The sequence below is a fragment of the Pseudophryne corroboree genome, chromosome 5, assembly GCF_028390025.1.
Source record: "Pseudophryne corroboree isolate aPseCor3 chromosome 5, aPseCor3.hap2, whole genome shotgun sequence".
Lineage (NCBI taxonomy): Eukaryota > Metazoa > Chordata > Amphibia > Anura > Myobatrachidae > Pseudophryne > Pseudophryne corroboree.
The window spans coordinates 74,117,778-74,133,555 of record NC_086448.1 but is presented as its reverse complement, the minus strand read 5'-3'; the positions used below and the strand labels follow the sequence as shown (position 1 = coordinate 74,133,555).

At 47.2% G+C, this 15,778-nt stretch overlaps 1 protein-coding gene across 6 annotated transcripts in view; it reads left to right on the top strand.

Moving 5' to 3' along the window:
• The window catches only part of PEX1 (peroxisomal biogenesis factor 1), a 130,702-nt gene extending 129,504 nt beyond the window's left edge, over nt 1-1,198 (top strand). For all 6 annotated transcript variants that reach the window (XM_063921374.1, XM_063921375.1, XM_063921377.1 and 3 more), the window contains 2 exons: nt 773-900; nt 1,038-1,198. In XM_063921374.1, coding sequence (XP_063777444.1) covers nt 773-900; nt 1,038-1,113 — 204 coding nt within the window. In that variant the 3' untranslated portion in view covers nt 1,114-1,198. The remainder of the gene's footprint in view (nt 1-772; nt 901-1,037) is intronic.
• Nucleotides 1,199-15,778: the final 14,580 nt, after the last annotated feature.

Here is a 15,778-nt window from a genome sequence, read left to right as displayed (position 1 = left end):
TCAGCAAGTATGTACCGGTATGTCTGTGAACAACATCGTTCATACATATCGCGGCGGGCCTGCAGCACAGCCAATGACCGATATATCTGAAGAGGCCAACCACCCGTACACTTAATGCCGAGGCTGCCGGTGACTGCCATTGTAACTGGGCGGGCATTTACACTTGCGGCCCAGTTGTGATGTCAGGCATGGCACATAGGGATGACTGTTGGAAAGTGTGTATGCACTTACGAATCGTCAGATAAGTCACCCTAGTGTATAACCACATTAGAAATAGCCATGAAGGACATTGGGGCAGATGTATTAACCTGGAGACGGCATAAGGAAGTGATAAACCAGTGATAAGTGCAAGGTGATAAACGCACCAGCCAATCAGCTCCAATATGTAAATTAACAGTTAGGAGCTGATTGGCTGGTGCATATTTATCACCTTGCATTTATCACTAGTTTATCACTTCCTTATGCCTTCTCCAGGTTAATACATCTGCCCTCTTTGTTACAAAAAAATAACATAATCTCAAACTGTAGATGGCAAGTCCACTCTGAGCTTCCTCCATGGACACAGAAGTCCTTTGTGAGTAACAATAAGCTTAGTATGTTATTTTTTTTCTTAAATCACATCAAGTAAAATTATTTTAATTTAATTAAATGTAAAATTTATTTTGTTTCTATATTTCTTTTTCCCCTCTCAGGAGGTGAACCATCTGTGAAGAAAATATTAAGTATGTAGGTATATTGTTCAAACCTTGTCTGTTTCCATATTCCCATCCAGGAGGAAGCTTCTCGCAGCGAAATAGAAGCTAAGAAGAAAATGTACATTAGCCAACATCACCTTATAAGTGCACTTGCCAGCACAAGGCCCTCCATCAGTGCAGGAGACTGGACGTTTTTCAGTCATCTGTAAGTACTAAGTTGAAGAACAAGGTTGTTTAAACTCTGCCAAATGGATTACCGTAAGAAAATACATTGCATTAGAAATATGAAAAAAGGATTAAATTGTTTGTATTTAACAATGCTCCTCTCATGTTCATTTCTAGCTATGAAAAGTTCCAAAATCCGAAGAAATCAAGTGGACAAACCTCCAAAGCTGGACAGAGAGTAACATTAGCCTAATACCTGCTACCATAATCTATCCTGCAAATGAAATGTCGGAAACTGAAATGTGTACAATTCAAACTTAATAAATGTTTTTATTTTTCGCATTGTCTCTACTTCTTGTACTACTGACATAGGACCGAATTCAGACCTGAGTGCAGCAACAAAATTGTTCTCTGGGCAAAACCATGTGCACTGCAGGTGGTGCAGATATAACGTGCAGAGAGAGTTAGATTTGGGTGGGGTGTGTTTAAACTGAAATCTAAATTGCAGTGTAAAAATAAAGCAGCCAGTGTTTATCCTGCACAGAAATATAATAACCCACCCAAATCTAACTCTCTCTGCACATGTTATATCTGCCCCCCCTGCAGTGTGCCTGGTTTTGCCCATTAGAGAACAATTTTGCTGCTGCAGTTAGGTCTGAATTAGGCCCATAGTTTAAAAATTGGAAAGGGTGCATCACCAGGAGTACGCAGGAATTATGCCACACTGTAGACCAAAAATCATGGTTCCCATAAACCCTCCGGAAAAGTGTGACTGTGTTGAGTGATTTACCAGGCAGAAAATAAGAGAGGCGAGCTTCATGAGAGATGTAGTAGGGTGTCAGCTGTAGACTCACAAACCACATGGGGAACATCACATAGAAAACCAGAACATGTAGAATAATGCTGGGGATACTGGTTTTATTGCCAGAAGTATATTTTGATCACTTAGCAATGTTGATGAGTAATTACTATTTGCATAAAAAAAACTTTTTCACACTTTTAATTAGTTTGAAATGTAATATGGCACATAGACAGGAGTGTAGGAATGGTTAGAAGGTTACACAATGTATTGTGATGATGCTAATGGATTCAGGCTATTCGCATGCAGAGTAACATTTATAGAAGAGACTTTTCAGAGTTTCTCTGCTTTTTTGCCCATAGATTGTCTGATTATTTGTTCATTTAATAGTTTTCTTATTTGTCATGGCATCGGAGCTGCATTTTAATTGTGTCTTGATTTTGTAATAACCCCAAATTACTTTTATTTTTGTTATTTATGTTACTATTATTTACATTTTTCATATTTTTTACCCATTTTTTTTCTTCCTAGCTGGTCGGTGGGTAGTGAGTAATTTAAATTGGTTAAGTTTCTGTAGTACAGGTTGAGTATCCCTTATCCAAAATGCTTGGGACCAGAGGTATTTTGGATATGGGATTTTTCCGTATTTTGGAATAATTGCATACCATAATGAGATATCATGGTGATGGGACCTAAATCTAAGCACAGAATGCATTTGTTACATAAACACCTTATACACACAGCCTGAAGGTAATTTTAGCCAATATTTTTTATAACTTTGTGCATTAAACAAAGTGTGTCTACATTCACACAATTCATTTATGTTTCATATACACCTTATACACACAGCCTGAAGATCATTTAATACAATCCTTTTAATAACTTTGTGTATTAAACAAAGTTTGTGTACATTGAGCCACCAAAAAACAAAGGTTTCACTATCTCACTCTCACTCAAAAAAAGTCTGTATTTCGGAATATTCCGTATTTCGGAATATTTGGATATGGGATACTCAACCTGTATCATACAGGGAATACACATATAGTAGCAATATGACTTGTACAATTCAGTGTAAATAAATATCTTTATTGAAAAACACAGCAATAAAATTACAGAATAGGTAAGAGAAGGATACGGAGGTGGGGGGCAACTCACTATCCTGTAGGGGAAACAGTGGTGAGTTGCAGGGAGGGGAGGCTATTTTGCTTTTGATTAATCTGTATACGAGGTAAAGGTGTACATTATGTATCTAAGACAAGTCTAAGAGACTCATAGACAAAATACAAGGCACAGAGGTGGCATGGATAGTGGTAAGGAGAGAACATGAGAAAATACCCTGCCATATGAGCTTAAATACTATGGAGAGGGGTGAACTGGGAAGTGGGCAGGTCAAGCGTGGAAATATAAGATGAGATTGAGGAAAAGGGCTGGTAGGCTTTATTGAAGAGGTGTGTTTTAAGTGCACATTTGTGAGGCTGCTAAAAAAAGACTTGGAGAGGAAGTTAATCCAGTTGGGAGGGGGAGCAGGAGAAGTCTTGGAGGTGGTCATGAGAGGAGAAATCCAAGGCAGAGGTGAGGCGGTCATCGGTGGAAGAGCAGAGGAGAGGCAGTGTTGGCAGAGATGAGGTTGAAGATGTAAGAGGGGAGGTGTGATTTAGAGCTTTATATGTAAGTGTGAGGAGTTCAAACTTGACTCTAAAGGAGCCAATGAAGCAGGTTACAGAGAAAGGAGCGGCGAGTGAGAAACAAGTTTTATGGTAAGAACTTACCTTTGTTAAAACTCTTTCTGCGAGGTACACTGGGCTCCACAAGGAATGGACAATGGGGTGTAGAGTAGGATCTTGATCCGAGGCACCAACAGGTTCAAAGCTTTGACTGTTCCCAGAATGCATAGTGCCGCCTCCTATATTACCCCGCCTCCCTGCACAGGATCTCAGTTTTTAGTTAACCAGTCCAATGCAGTAGCAGGAAAAGAGACGACAACGGTTAGTAGCCACAACACCGCATTCTCACGACAGGAGACGTGTCAGCGGCTAATGCCATACCAACCCAAAGAAGCTAAGTGCGTCAGGGTGAGCGCCTTGTGGAGCCCAGTGTACCTCGCAGAAAGAGTTTTAACAAAGGTAAGTTCTTACCATAAAACTCGTTTTCTGCTGCGGGGTACACTGGGCTCCACAAGGAATGGACAATGGGGATGTCCTAAAGCAGTTACTTATGGGAGGGGACGCACTGTAGCGGGCACAAGAACCTGGCGTCCAAAGGAAGCATCCTGGAAAGCAGCAGTATCGAAGGCATATAACCTTATGAACGTGTTCACAGAGGACCACGTAGCCACCTTGCACAATTGTTCAAGGGTCGCACCACGTTGGGCCGCCCAAGAAGGGCGAGTAGAATGGGCCTTAATGTGATCAGGAGCAGAGAGACCAGCCTTCACATAAGCATGTGCAATCACCATTCTAATCCATCTGGCCAGAGTTTGCTTGTGAGCAGGCTAGCCACGTTTGTGAAACCCAAACACAACAAAAAGAGAATCAGATTTCCTAATAGGAGCAGTTCTCTTCACATAGATACGGAGAGCCCGTACCACATCCAAAGACCGCTCTTTGGGAGACAGATCAGGAGAAACAAGGGCCGGAACTACAATCTCCTGGTTAAGGTGGAACGAAGAAACCACCTTAGGTAGATAGCCGGGACGAGTCCTAAGAACCGCCCGGTCACGGTGAAAAATCAGATATGGGGAGCTACAGGACAAAGCACCCAAATCCGACACACGTCTAGCTGAAGCAATAGCCAGCAGAAACACCACCTTAAGGGAAAGCCACTTAAGGTCAGCTGAACCAAGAGGTTCAAACGGAGACTCTTGTAACGCTCCCAAAACCACCGACAAGTCCCAAGGAGCCACAGGCGGGACATAGGGAGGTTGGATACGCAACACGCCCTGAGTAAAGGTATGCACATCAGGTAAGGTCGCAATTTTTCTCTGACACCACTCCGACAAGGCAGATATTTGAACCTTGAGGGAGGCCAGACGCAGGCCCAAGTCCAGGCCCTGCTGAAGAAAAGCCAACAACTTGGCTATACTAAACTTGGAAGCGTCATAATCGTTAGTTGCGCACCAAACAAAGTAAGAATGCCAGACCCTATAGTAAATACGAGCCGAAGCTGGTTTCCGGGCCCACAACATAGTTTGAATGACCGCCTCAGAAAACCCTTAAGACGGAAGCTTCAAGAGCCACGCCATCAAAGACAGCCGGGCTAGCTCCTGGTAGACACAGGGGCCCTGAACGAAGAGGTCTGGGAGTTGTGGAAGTAGAATTGGACGCTCTGACGATAGGCCTTGCAGGTCTGAGAACCAGTGCCGTCTGGGCCACGCTGGAACTATAAGAAGCAGAATTCCTTTTTCTTGCTTGAACTTCCGAATTACCCTGGGCAGGAGGGACACCGGAGGGAACGCGTACGGCAGCCGAAACCTCCACGGTACCGCCAGCGCATCCACGAATGCTGCTTGAGGATCCCTTGTCCTTGCTCCGAAGACCGGAACCTTGTGATTGTGTCGAGACGCCATCAGATCTACGTCTGGAAGGCCTCACCTTTCCACTAACAGTTGAAACACTTCTGGATGGAGGCCCCACTCGCCGGCATGTACGTCCTGACGACTGAGAAAGTCCGCTTCCCAATTTAGGACTCCCGGAATGAATACTGCCGATATGGCCGGTTGATGGTGTTCTGCCCACTGTAGAATCCGTGAGACTTCCTTCATTGCTAGGCGGCTTCAAGTGCCGAATTGATGATTTATGTAAGCCACTGTGGTGACATTGTCCGACTGTACTTGATATAGGAGGCGGCGCTATGCATTCTGGGAACAGTCAAAGCTTTGAGCCTGTTGGTGCCTCGGATCAAGATCCTACTCTACACCCCATTGTCCATTCCTTGTGGAGCCCAGTGTACCCCGCAGCAGAAATTACACAACTAGCAGCTTTCAGGATCAGGGGTGTGGGTGGAATCAGCGGGAGTGAGAGATACATTGAATATGAGGGTGTAAGAGAGGGAAGGATCATCATTGGCATGCTGGCAGTGGGCCTGAGATAGCATTGGGATTGTTATCAACAGAAAGAGATGAGGAAGCTCTAGAAGGTGACAGCAATGAATTTGGGTTTGGTCATGTTTAATTTCAGAAAGTGCTGGGACATCCAGGAGAAGGCGGCAGAGAGGCGGGGAGAGACACAAGAAAACAGGATTTCAATACCTACCGGTAAATCCTTTTCTCCTAGTCCGTAGAGGATGCTGGGGTCCACTTCAGTACCATGGGGTATAGACGGTTCCGCAGGAGCCATGGGCACTCTAAGACTTTTCAAAGGGTGTGAACTGGCTCCTCCCTCTATGCCCCTCCTCCAGACCTCAGTTATAGGAACTGTGCCCAGGGAGACGGACATTTCGAGGAAAGGATTTACTTTTATACTAATAGTGAGATTCATACCAGCTCACACCTTAACCATGCCGCACAACATGGCATTCAACATGATACACGCCAACAGGCATGAACCATTTACAGCAACATGCTGAAAACAAATGAAACACAACTTGTGTAACTATAAAGAACAAACTGCAGGTAAAGTACGCACTGGGTCGGGTGCCCAGCATCCTCTACGGACTAGGAGAAAAGGATTTACCGGTGGGTATTAAAATCCTATTTTCTCATACGTCCTAGAGGATGCTGGGGTCCACTTCAGTACCATGGGGTTATACCAAAGCTCCAGTTTGGGCGGGAGAGTGCGGATGACCCTGCAGCACCGATTGACCAAACTTGAGGTCCTCATCGGCCAAAGTGTCAAACTTATAAAATTTTAGCAAATGTGTTTGACCCTGACCAAGTAGCTGCTCGGCAAAGTTGTAAAGCCGAGAGGCCCCCCGGGCGGCCGCCCAGGATGAGCCCACTTTCCTAGTAGAATGGCCCTTCACCGACTTCGGTACCGGCAAGCCTGCCGTAGAATGAGCGTGCTGAATTGTCCCTCTTATCCAGCGCGCAATAGTCTGCTTAGAAGCAGGACACCCAATCTTGCTGGGAGCATACAGGACAAACAGAGCCTCTGTTTTCCGTATCCGAGCTGTTCTTGCGACATAAATCTTCAAAGCTCTAACCACATCTAGAGACCACAATAAGTTGGTTTATGTGAAAGGACGAAACCACCTTTGGAAGAAATTGTTGACGAGTTCTTTACTCTGCCCTATCTTCATGGAAGATCAGGAAAAGGGCTCTTGTGAGACAAGGCCCCAAACTCAGACACCCGCCTTGCGGATGCCAAGGCCAAAAGCATCACCACTTTCCAAGTGAGAAACTTAAATTCTATCTCCTGCAGAGGTTCAAACCAATCTGATTGAAAGAACTGCAACACCACACCACATTAAGGTCCCATGGTGCCACAAATGGAGGCTGGATGTGCAGAACCCCTTTCACGAACGTCTGAACTTCTGGAAAGGAGGCCAATTGTTTTTGAAAGAAAACTGATAAGGCCGAAATCTGGACCTTGACTGACCCCAATCTAAGGCCCGCATCCACACCAGCCTGCAGAAAATGGAGAAAACGTCCCAACTCAAACTCTTCTGTAGGAGCCTTCTTGGATTCACACCAAGACACATTTTTTCCAAATACGGTGGTAATGTTTAGACGTTACTCCCTTCCTGGCCTGAATAAGAGTGGGAATTACTTTTTTGGGAATACCCTTTCGGCTAGGATCCGACGCTCAACAGCCATGCCGTCAAACGTACCCGCGGTAAGTCTTGATACACGGCCCCTGCTGTAGTAGGTCCTCTCGAGGAGGAAGAGGCCGAGGATCTTCTATGAGTAACTCCTGAAGATCTGGATACCAAGCCCTCCTTGGCCAGTCTGGGGCAATGAAGATTGCTCGAACTCTTGTTCTTCTTATTATCTTGAGAACTTTTGGGATCAGTGGAAGTGGAGGGAAAACATATACCGACCGAAACACCCACCAGTCACCAGTGCATCCACTGCTATTGCTTGAGGGTCTCTCGACCTGGAACAATATCTCTGAAGCTTCTTGTTTATACGAGATGCCATCATGTATACTTGAGGAACTCCCCAAAGACTTGCCACCTCTGCGAAGACTTCTTGGTGGAGGCCCCACTCTCCTGGATGGAGATCGTGTCTACTGAGGATGTCTGCTTCCCAGTTGTCCACTCCCGGAATGAAAATTGCTGACAGAGCTCTTACATGTCTTTCTGCCCAGAGGAGAATCCTTGTCACCTCTGCCATTGCCGCTCTGCTTTTCGTTCCGCCTTGCCTGTTTATGTACGCGACTGCTGTTACATTGTCTGACTGGATCTGCACGGGATGATCTTGAAGAAGATGTACCACTTGGGGTAGAAGGCCGTTGTAAATGGCTCTCAATTCCAGAACGTTTATGTGAAGGCAGGCTTCCTGACTTGACCATTTTCCTTGGAAGCTTTCCCCCTGTGTGACAGCTCCCCAGCCTCGGAGACTTGCATCCGTGGTTACCAGGACCCAGTCATGAATCCCGAACCTGCGTCCCTCTAATAGGTGAGAACTGTATAGCCACCACAGGAGCGAAATCCTGGCTTTGGGGGACAAGAATATTTTCCGGTGCATGTGTAGGTGGGATCCGGACCACTTGTCCAACAGGTCCCACTGGAATACTCTGGCATGAAATCGGCCAAAACTGTATGGCCTCGTAGGCCGCTACCATTTTCCCCAACAACCGAATGCATTGATGGATTTCCAGAGCCTTTTCCACTGGAAGAAATACTCTCTGTACTTCTGTGTCCAGAATCATCCCTAAAAAGGACAACCTTGTCGTTGGTTCCAACTGCGACTTTGGAAAATTCATGATCCAACCGTGTTGTTGGAGTATTGACAGGGAGAGTGCGATGTTCTGCACCAACTGTTCCCTGGATCTCGCTTTTATCAGGAGATCGTCCAGATAAGGAATTATATTGACTCCTTTTTGACGAAGGAGGACCATCATCTCCGCCATCACCTTGGTGAATACCCTCGGTGCCGTGGAGAGTCCAAACGGCAATGTCTGGAACTGGTCATGGCAATCCTGTACTGCGAATCTCAGGTAAGCTTGGTGAGGAGGATATATGGGAACATGCAAGTAAGCATCCTTTATGTCTACTGACACCATGAAGTCCCCCTCTTCCAGACTGGAAATCACTACCCTCAGGGATTCCATCTTGAACTTGAACCTTTTCAGGTAGAGATACAGTTTTTTCAGGTTTAAAATTGGTCTGACCGAGCCGTCCGGCTTCGGAACTACGAAGAGGCTTGAATAAAAACCTTCTCCTTGCTGTAACAAGGGTACCAGGACAATGACCTGATCCTGACATAATTTTTGAATTGCCGTTACTGCCTCTCTTCTGGAAGAGAAGCTGGCAAGGTCGATTTGAAAAATCGGCATGGGGGGACGTCTTCAAACTCCAGTTTGTACCCATGGGACACTATTTGTAAGACCCATAGGTCCAGGCCAGATTGAATCCAGATTTGACTGAAAAGTTTCAGACGTGCTCCCACCCGAGCGGACTCCCGCAAGGGAGCCCCAGCGTCATGCTGCAGATTTGGCAGAAGCAGGGGTTGACTTCTGCTCCTGGGATCCTGGAGACGCTGCGGATTTCTTTCCTTTTCCCCTTCCCCTACCTGCAAAGAAGGGGGAATCTTTGGCCTTTTTGTATTTGTTGGGCCGAAAGGACTGCATGTGAGAGTGATGTGTCTTTTTCGCCGGCGCAGGAGCATAAGGCAAGAATGTCGACTTACCTGCGGTAGCCGCAGAGACTAACGCATCCAGCCCATCACCAAATAAGGCCTCACCTTTATACGGGAGAGCCTCCATATTTCTTTTGGAATCTGCATCAGCATTCCACTGGCGAATCCACAATGCCCTCCGAGCCAATACTGCCATGGTAGCGGCTGTTGAACCCAGGAGTCCAATATCCTTCATAGCTTCCAGCATGTATGCGGCAGCGTCTTTGATATTACCTAACGTTGGGAGTATCTCATCTCTATCAATCGTGTCAATTTCCGATGACAAGTTGTCTGACCATTTTTCGATAGCACGACTCGCTGTTAGGGTCTCCTGCCCTGTGCTGCCACGTCGTCATGGCAACCGGGAGACAAGTGCTAGCGGAGTGGCCTGAGCGCAGCTGATACTCCGGTTCGGGTCTTTTGCTGTGCAGTGGTTACAGGCTTTGTGCACGGCAGGGGATCCGGTGCTGGTTTTTGTGCTCACAGTCTGTGAGGTCTGAGTGGGGCGTGGACAGCACCTGCTATATAAGGCCTCTTCTCAGGTTAAGCAGATGCTGCTGAATCTTTGTTGGTTAGTCAGTTCCTGAAAGTTAGCCAGTACTGTGTAGCTTTGTATTTGTTGTTGCTTACTGCAAATAGGCCTTGGGGTTTGGTACTACACTCTGCCAATCCAGACCTAGCAGTAAGACTGGAGTCAGTCATTTAACTTGCTGGGGTTCTTTTGCTACTCTGTGAACTTAGCAAGTTTGCGGCTGTATTCTCAGACTTGCCTGCCTAAATCCTTTCTCACTGTGCAAAGGTGTTCAGGTGTCAGTTTAGTGGCAGTAAGCTGAACCTGTGCACTGCAAGTGAGGATTAGGATTGTGGAGACTCTCCTTGTGTCTATCATTCCATCTCTGACCAAGGAGTTTACTGCCACACCCGTTGGTAACCCTTTAGGGTTTTGCTGTTACCCTTAGCAACAGCATTTCGGGTTCTCTACGTATTAAAACACAACATCTTGCTTTTTCCATCTGAGCATTCCTAATACTAGGGAGACACACAGTTTCTTAGCCTCTGGGCTTATCTGTTCACTTTGTGTTTATTTTGTTACCCTATCACCTTCTGTGTACGTAATGTCATATTCCCCAGTCTGTCTGTGAGTTCATTTGTTTTGCATCCCTATCCGTTCAGACACCAGTACATTCCTGCAGGCACTGGTGTGCATAACAGTTCAGACACCAGTACATTCCTGCAGGCACTGGTGTGCATAACAGTTCAGACACCAGTACATTCCTGCAGGCACTGGTGTGCATAACATATTCAGCAGCCCAATACTCCTGTTGAAATTTTGTGGGAATATGGAGCATACCCCTCAAAATACGTTGCAACAGGTGGTCGATCAGGTGCAGGTCCTGACTTGACAATTTAATGATTTATCCATTAAAATGCACACCTCCCAGGCCGCTGGCGGAGCTCCCGCAGCAGCAGCACCTTCAGGGGTTAAGGAGCCGAAAGTAAATCTCCCGGATCGTTTTTCTGGAGATCGCTCGCAGTTCTTTTGTTTCAAGGAGAGCTGCAAGCTATACTTCCGGCTTAGGCCTCAGTCTTCTGGGTCGGAGATTCAGCGGGTGGGCATAGTGATTTCCTTGCTACAAGGAGACCCACAGGTCTGGGCATATGGGTTGCAGCCTGACTGTCCGTCGCTTAAAAGTGTTGATGCTTTTTTTACGGCACTGGGCATGTTGTATGATGACCCTGACAAGACGGCCTCAGCCGAGGCTCAGATTTCGATCCGTAAGCAAGGGCGAAGGCCAGTTGAGGTTTACTGTACGGAGTTTCGGAGGTTGGCCCATGATACCCAGTGGAATGACCCAGCCCTGAGACACCAGTACCGAAGAGGTCTTTCTAACCAGATAAAAGACCAACTGGTACAATATCCCTTGCCTGATAGCTTGGATCAGCTCATGCAGTTATCCATCCGGGTGGATAGACGGCTGAGAGAGCGTAGGCTTGAAAGGGAGACCGAGGTTTCCTTCTTTCCCAAGGGAACCTCAGACTCTGAGGAATTTTCCGAGGAGCCTATGCAGATTGGGGCTACCCGTCTCTCCTCGCGTGAGAAGACGCGGAGGAGACAGCAGGGGTTGTGTTTGTACTGTGGGAATAAAGGTCATGTGGTAGTATCATGCCCAGAAAAGCCGGAAAACTTCAGGGCCTGAGGGTGATGGGAAATATCCTGTCAGGCCAGAAGTCAGAATATCCCAAGAAGACTTTTATCATTCCGGTGACCTTGAAGATCCTCGGTCAAACTGTCAAGACTGAGGCCTTTGTGGACAGTGGGGCCGACGGGGTTTTTATGGACCGCCAATTTGCCCTGAAACACTCTGTTCCCTTAGTACCCTTGGCATTGGAAATTGAGATTTGTGGGTTAAACGGGGAACCATTATCCCAAGGTAAAATTACCTCTTGCACTAGCCAGATTTCTTTGTTTATTGGAGCCACACACTCTGAAAAATTGTCCTTTTATGTGACTGTCTGTACTTTTGCCCCATTGGTGTTGGGGTTACCCTGGTTAAGGGCCCACAATCCTCAATTTGACTGGGTCTCTGGGGAGATTCTTAGTTGGGGTACTGATTGTTTCAGGAGTTGCTTGAGCCTTCCAGTCAGGCTCTCGCAGCTAAGTTTGCCAGGATTGCCAGGGTGTTATGCAGATTTTGCGGACGTGTTCTCCAAAAAAGTTGCAGAGGTACTACCTCCCCATCGCCCCTATGACTGTGCCATTGATTTGTTGCCGAATGCTAAGCTTCCCAAGAGCAGGTTGTACTCCCTGTCACGTCCTGAGAGTCAGGCTATGGCAGAGTACATTCAGGAGAACTTGGCTAAGGGATTTATCAGACCTTCACAGTCTCCAGTTGGGTCGGGGTTCTTCTTCGTGGGTAAAAAGGACGGTTCGTTGCGACCCTGCATCGACTTCAGGGAATTGAACCGTATCACGATTAAAAACTCATACCCACTGCCTCTCATTTCGGTCTTGTTTGACCAGCTTCGTACTGCCACCATTTTTTCTAAGATTGACCTACGCGGGGCGTACAATCTAATCCGAATAAGAGAGGGGGATGAATGGAAGACTGCCTTTAATACCCACTCAGGGCATTATGAATATTTGGTGATGCCTTTTGGGCTCTGTAATGCCCCGGCAGTCTTCCAGGATTTCATGAACGATGTACTCAGGGAATATTTGGATAGATTCTTAGTTGTTTACTTAGATGACATCCTAATCTTCTCCCATTCCCTGGAGGAACATCGGAAGCATGTACGCTTAGTCCTCCAGAAACTCAGAGACCACCGGCTTGGGGCGAAGCTGGAGAAGTGCGAATTTGAAGTTCAGCAAATCGCATTTCTAGGATATATTATCTCCCCAGAAGGTTTCCAAATGGAGGGTTCCAAGGTACAGGCAGTCCTGGATTGGGTGCAGCCCACTAGTTTGAAGGCGCTTCAGCGTTTCCTGGGCTTTGCGAATTTTTATAGACGATTTATCGCTGGATTTTCGTCTATAGTGGCGCCCTTGGTGGCACTCACTAAGAAAGGGGCGGATGTTGCTCACTGGTCTTGTGAGGCTAAAGCGGCTTTTGCCCGTCTCAAAAGGGCATTTGTCTCGGCCAAGGTGCTGCGACACCCAGATCCAGAGCGTCCTTTTGTGGTGGAGGTGGATGCCTCTGAGATGGGTATTGGGGCAGTGCTCTCTCAGATGGGAGTGTCTGATAATCGCCTTCATCCTTGTGCTTACTTTTCCCGTAAATTTTCGCCTGCCAAGATGAATTATGACGTGGGTAACCGGGAATTGTTGGCTATTAAGGATGCACTCGAGGAGTGGAGACACTGGCTTGAGGGGGCTAAGTTTGTGGTCTCAATTCTCACCGACCATAAGAATCTGGCATATTTAGAGTCAGCGAAGCGTCTCAATGCCAGGCAGGCACGATGGGCTTTGTTTTTTGCTCGCTTTAATTTTTTGATAACATATCGCCCTGGGTCAAAAAACATCAAGGCTGATGCGCTCTCGCGGAGTTTTGCTCCAATCCAGGAGACCACCGAGGAGCCGTTGCCCATTGTGTCCCCATCATGTATTAAAGTGGGCATTACCCAGGACCTCTTGTCATTAGTCCTTAGAGCACAGGAGCAGGCTCCTCCAGACCTTCCGGTAGGTCTTTTGTTTGTGCCTCCTAGGTTAAGACAGCGAGTGTTCCTGGAATTCCATGCCAAGAAGTCGGCAGGTCACCCGGGTATTGCCAGAACTCGGGAGTTGCTATCTAGGGCGGTGTGGTGGCCCTCGGTGGCTAAGGATGTGGATCAGTGGGTTCGGGCATGTGACATCTGTGCCCGAAATAAGACTCCTAGAGGGGTTCCTGTTGGCCCATTACATCCACTCTCTATTCCATCTAAGCCATGGACCCACATTTCAATGGATTTTGTGGTGGACTTGCCCAAATCCTCGGGGATGACAGCCATCTGGGCTGTCGTTGACAGGTTTTCGAAGATGGCGCACTTCGTTCCACTGGTTGGGCTGCCATCGGCCAGACGCCTGTCTGAATTATTTATGCTGCATGTTGTGCGTCTCCACGGGTTGCCACTTGATGTGGTCTCTGACCGCGGATCCCAGTTTGTGGCCAAATTCTGGAGGGCATTTTGTTCCGATCTCCAGATTTCTGTCAGCTTGTCGTCAGGCTACCATCCGCAGTCTAATGGGCAGACTGAAAGGGTGAACCAGTCCTTGGAGCAGTTCCTCAGGTGTTATGTCTCCAAGTGTCAGACTGACTGGGTTGCTCATCTGTCCATGGCGGAGTTTGCCTATAACAACGCGGCTCACTCTGCTACAGGGATCTCTCCCTTCCTTTGTGTGTATGGGCATCATCCTAAGGCCAATTCTTTTGACCCCCTGGACTCCACGCCTGGTGGTTCCTCTGTGGTTTCGGTCCTTAGAGGTATTTGGAGGAAAGTGAAGAAAGCCCTTGTGTCTGTGTCATTAGTGACCAAAAGGGTTTTTGATAAGCGGAAAAGACCCTGCAGCTTCAAATTCATCTGGTTGTCTACCAAGAATTTGAAGTTGAGACAGCCATCTCATAAGTTAGGCCCCCGGTTCATCGGCCCTTATAAGATCACCAGGGTTATCAATCCGGTGGCATTTCAGTTAGATCTACCCCGTTCTTTGGGTATCAATAAAACATTTCATTGTTCACTTTTAAAACGGGCGATTAGTAATCCTTCTTCCAGTGGAAGACCTTCTCCTCTTCTGATACGTGGCCAGAGGGAGTTTGTTGTTGAAAGGATTCTTGACTCCAAGATGGTTCGGGGTCGGCTGTCATTTTTGGTGCACTGGAAGGGGTATGGCCCGGAGGAGCGGTCGTGGGTGCGCAGTTGTGATCTTCATGCCCCCAGACTGATACGCTCTTTCTTCTCGCAGTTCCCCGATAAACCCGGTGGTAGGGGTTCTTTGACCCCTCGTCAGAGGGGGGGTACTGTTAGGGTCTCCTGCCCTGTGCTGCCACGTCGTCATGGCAACCGGGAGACAAGTGCTAGCGGAGTGGCCTGAGCGCAGCTGATACTCCGGTTCGGGTCTTTTGCTGTGCAGTGGTTACAGGCTTTGTGCACGGCAGGGGATCCGGTGCTGGTTTTTGTGCTCACAGTCTGTGAGGTCTGAGTGGGGCGTGGACAGCACCTGCTATATAAGGCCTCTTCTCAGGTTAAGCAGATGCTGCTGAATCTTTGTTGGTTAGTCAGTTCCTGAAAGTTAGCCAGTACTGTGTAGCTTTGTATTTGTTGTTGCTTACTGCAAATAGGCCTTGGGGTTTGGTACTACACTCTGCCAATCCAGACCTAGCAGTAAGACTGGAGTCAGTCATTTAACTTGCTGGGGTTCTTTTGCTACTCTGTGAACTTAGCAAGTTTGCAGCTGTATTCTCAGACTTGCCTGCCTAAATCCTTTCTCACTGTGCAAAGGTGTTCAGGTGTCAGTTTAGTGGCAGTAAGCTGAACCTGTGCACTGCAAGTGAGGATTAGGATTGTGGAGACTCTCCTTGTGTCTATCATTCCATCTCTGACCAAGGAGTTTACTGCCACACCCGTTGGTAACCCTTTAGGGTTTTGCTGTTACCCTTAGCAACAGCATTTCGGGTTCTCTACGTATTAAAACACAACATCTTGCTTTCTCTAACGTCCTAGTGGATGCTGGGGACTCCGTCAGGACCATGGGGATTATCAGCTCCGCAGGAGACAGGGCACAAAAATAAAGCTTTAGGATCAGGTGGTGTGCACTGGCTCCTCCCCCTATGACCCTCCTCCAAGCCTCAGTTAGGTTTTTGTGCCCGT